Consider the following 1,671-nt stretch of genomic DNA (forward strand, 5'->3'; position numbering starts at 1 on the left):
CGGGGGCATGTGTGGGGCTTCTCCCCCTCTTAATTTAAAGCGTCAAACTCTTTATTTCCTCCATTCTGGTGAATTGTTCCTTATCCTTAATGTATTTAAGGATAATTGTATTCTTATTTAATTCTTTTCCTGTTTTGTTCAAAATGTTCTGCATATTTAAAATATTATGCACACGTTACACGTTTCTTCTTCTTCCTTTTTTTAAGGAATCATGTACATATCAGAAACAAATCTGTTGTTAAGGGATGAAACCGTGTTAAAGCCACAGGTATAACATCCACATAAAAGATAACAAGATCACAGGAAATCACATCTTCATATTTAGCGTTCCTGCTGTGTCCGTTAATCAGAAGTAGACAAAATTATCATTTATTGATTTTGACATTTCCAAACGCACTTGAAGGCAGCTTCACACATGTTGTGAGTCCGCTGAAAGGTTACTTCTGTTGGGTTTTTAGACGGGCGGACAAATCTACCTCTTTGAAACGTTGGACACATACACACACACGCACGCACACACACACACACACACATACACGCACTTAAACTAGACAGAACGTGACAAACTGACAGACAGAAACAGCAGGGAGGGGAAACGGAGGAAACAAAGGGGACTGAGAGAGGGACACAACCAGACCATGACAGTTTGAGTTTCGAAGTGACACACTCTCCTGCATTTCTTTGGTCCTGTTAGCTGTCATCACTCGCACTCACATGCACCCAAATTCTTCTTCTTCTGATTATCCCCAACAAACCACTGTTGCCTCACTTCACCCTGAGGAAGGCTCACGCCGATACACATTGATGTGTATTTGTCATTTTATCAGTTTTTGTAACCAACAAACCTGTTGAGTAATAATTCTTCCTCTTATAATTGTACTCATCTCCCCCCCCCCCCCCCCCCCCCCCCCCCCCCCATGAGCACCAGATGTTAAAATGAAATCAGAAGCGCTCCTGCCCCTTTACTTTTCATTTACAAACCACTTTTGCTGCAGCCAGAAATGAAACCACAGCATGTTTTGTGTGGAAAATGTTACATTATGCTTGTTCCTTTTTATATTTCAAGTAGTTGTTGTTGTTTTTTTCAGGTGGACCTCACTGGTCAGAGCATCTTTGACTTCACCCATCCGTGCGACCACGAGGAGATCAGAGAAAACCTCAGCCTGAAGACATCTGGTCAGCACACAATCTCCTGTTATCGTCCTTCCTCACGAGTCCTCCATCTTGTTTTTACCTCCATCCTAGTCTCGCAGTAGCAGTTTTACATCCACAGCGCTGCACAGTACGGTCCGGAGCTAAGCTTGTTCTGGTGGAACATAGGCCACCCCGCAAAAGAAAACACCACATTCAATATTAAATGAAGTTAACTGCTGACAATACAGCGTTGTGAGCTATTTAAATTCGCTGGATACGTGGTTCAACGCCGTCTCCTCTTACCAGAGTATCTCCGTGTACTTCCTCGACAGCCATCCCACCAATCGGTCCCAAAACGGCCCAGTTAGAGAGGAAGTGCCCTAAACATCGTATTTGTACATTTTTACAGTCATTCTTTGAAAGATCTAAGCAGGCTTGCCTTGTTTTTTTAATCTGCCACATTAAATGCCTATATATCGGGAAAAGCCTAGTATCGGCCCGCCTATATATCAAAGATATATATATATATATATATAT

At 42.3% G+C, this 1,671-nt stretch overlaps 1 protein-coding gene across 3 annotated transcripts in view; it reads left to right on the top strand.

Moving 5' to 3' along the window:
- Positions 1–1,671, top strand: part of epas1b (endothelial PAS domain protein 1b) — a 62,369-nt gene that overhangs the window by 40,540 nt on the left and 20,158 nt on the right. For all 3 annotated transcript variants that reach the window (XM_034898120.1, XM_034898122.1, XM_034898121.1), the window contains one exon: positions 1,089–1,176. In XM_034898120.1, coding sequence (XP_034754011.1) covers positions 1,089–1,176 — 88 coding nt within the window. The remainder of the gene's footprint in view (positions 1–1,088; positions 1,177–1,671) is intronic.

This window comes from Etheostoma cragini, chromosome 17, assembly GCF_013103735.1.
Source record: "Etheostoma cragini isolate CJK2018 chromosome 17, CSU_Ecrag_1.0, whole genome shotgun sequence".
NCBI classification, from domain to species: Eukaryota; Metazoa; Chordata; class Actinopteri; order Perciformes; family Percidae; genus Etheostoma; species Etheostoma cragini.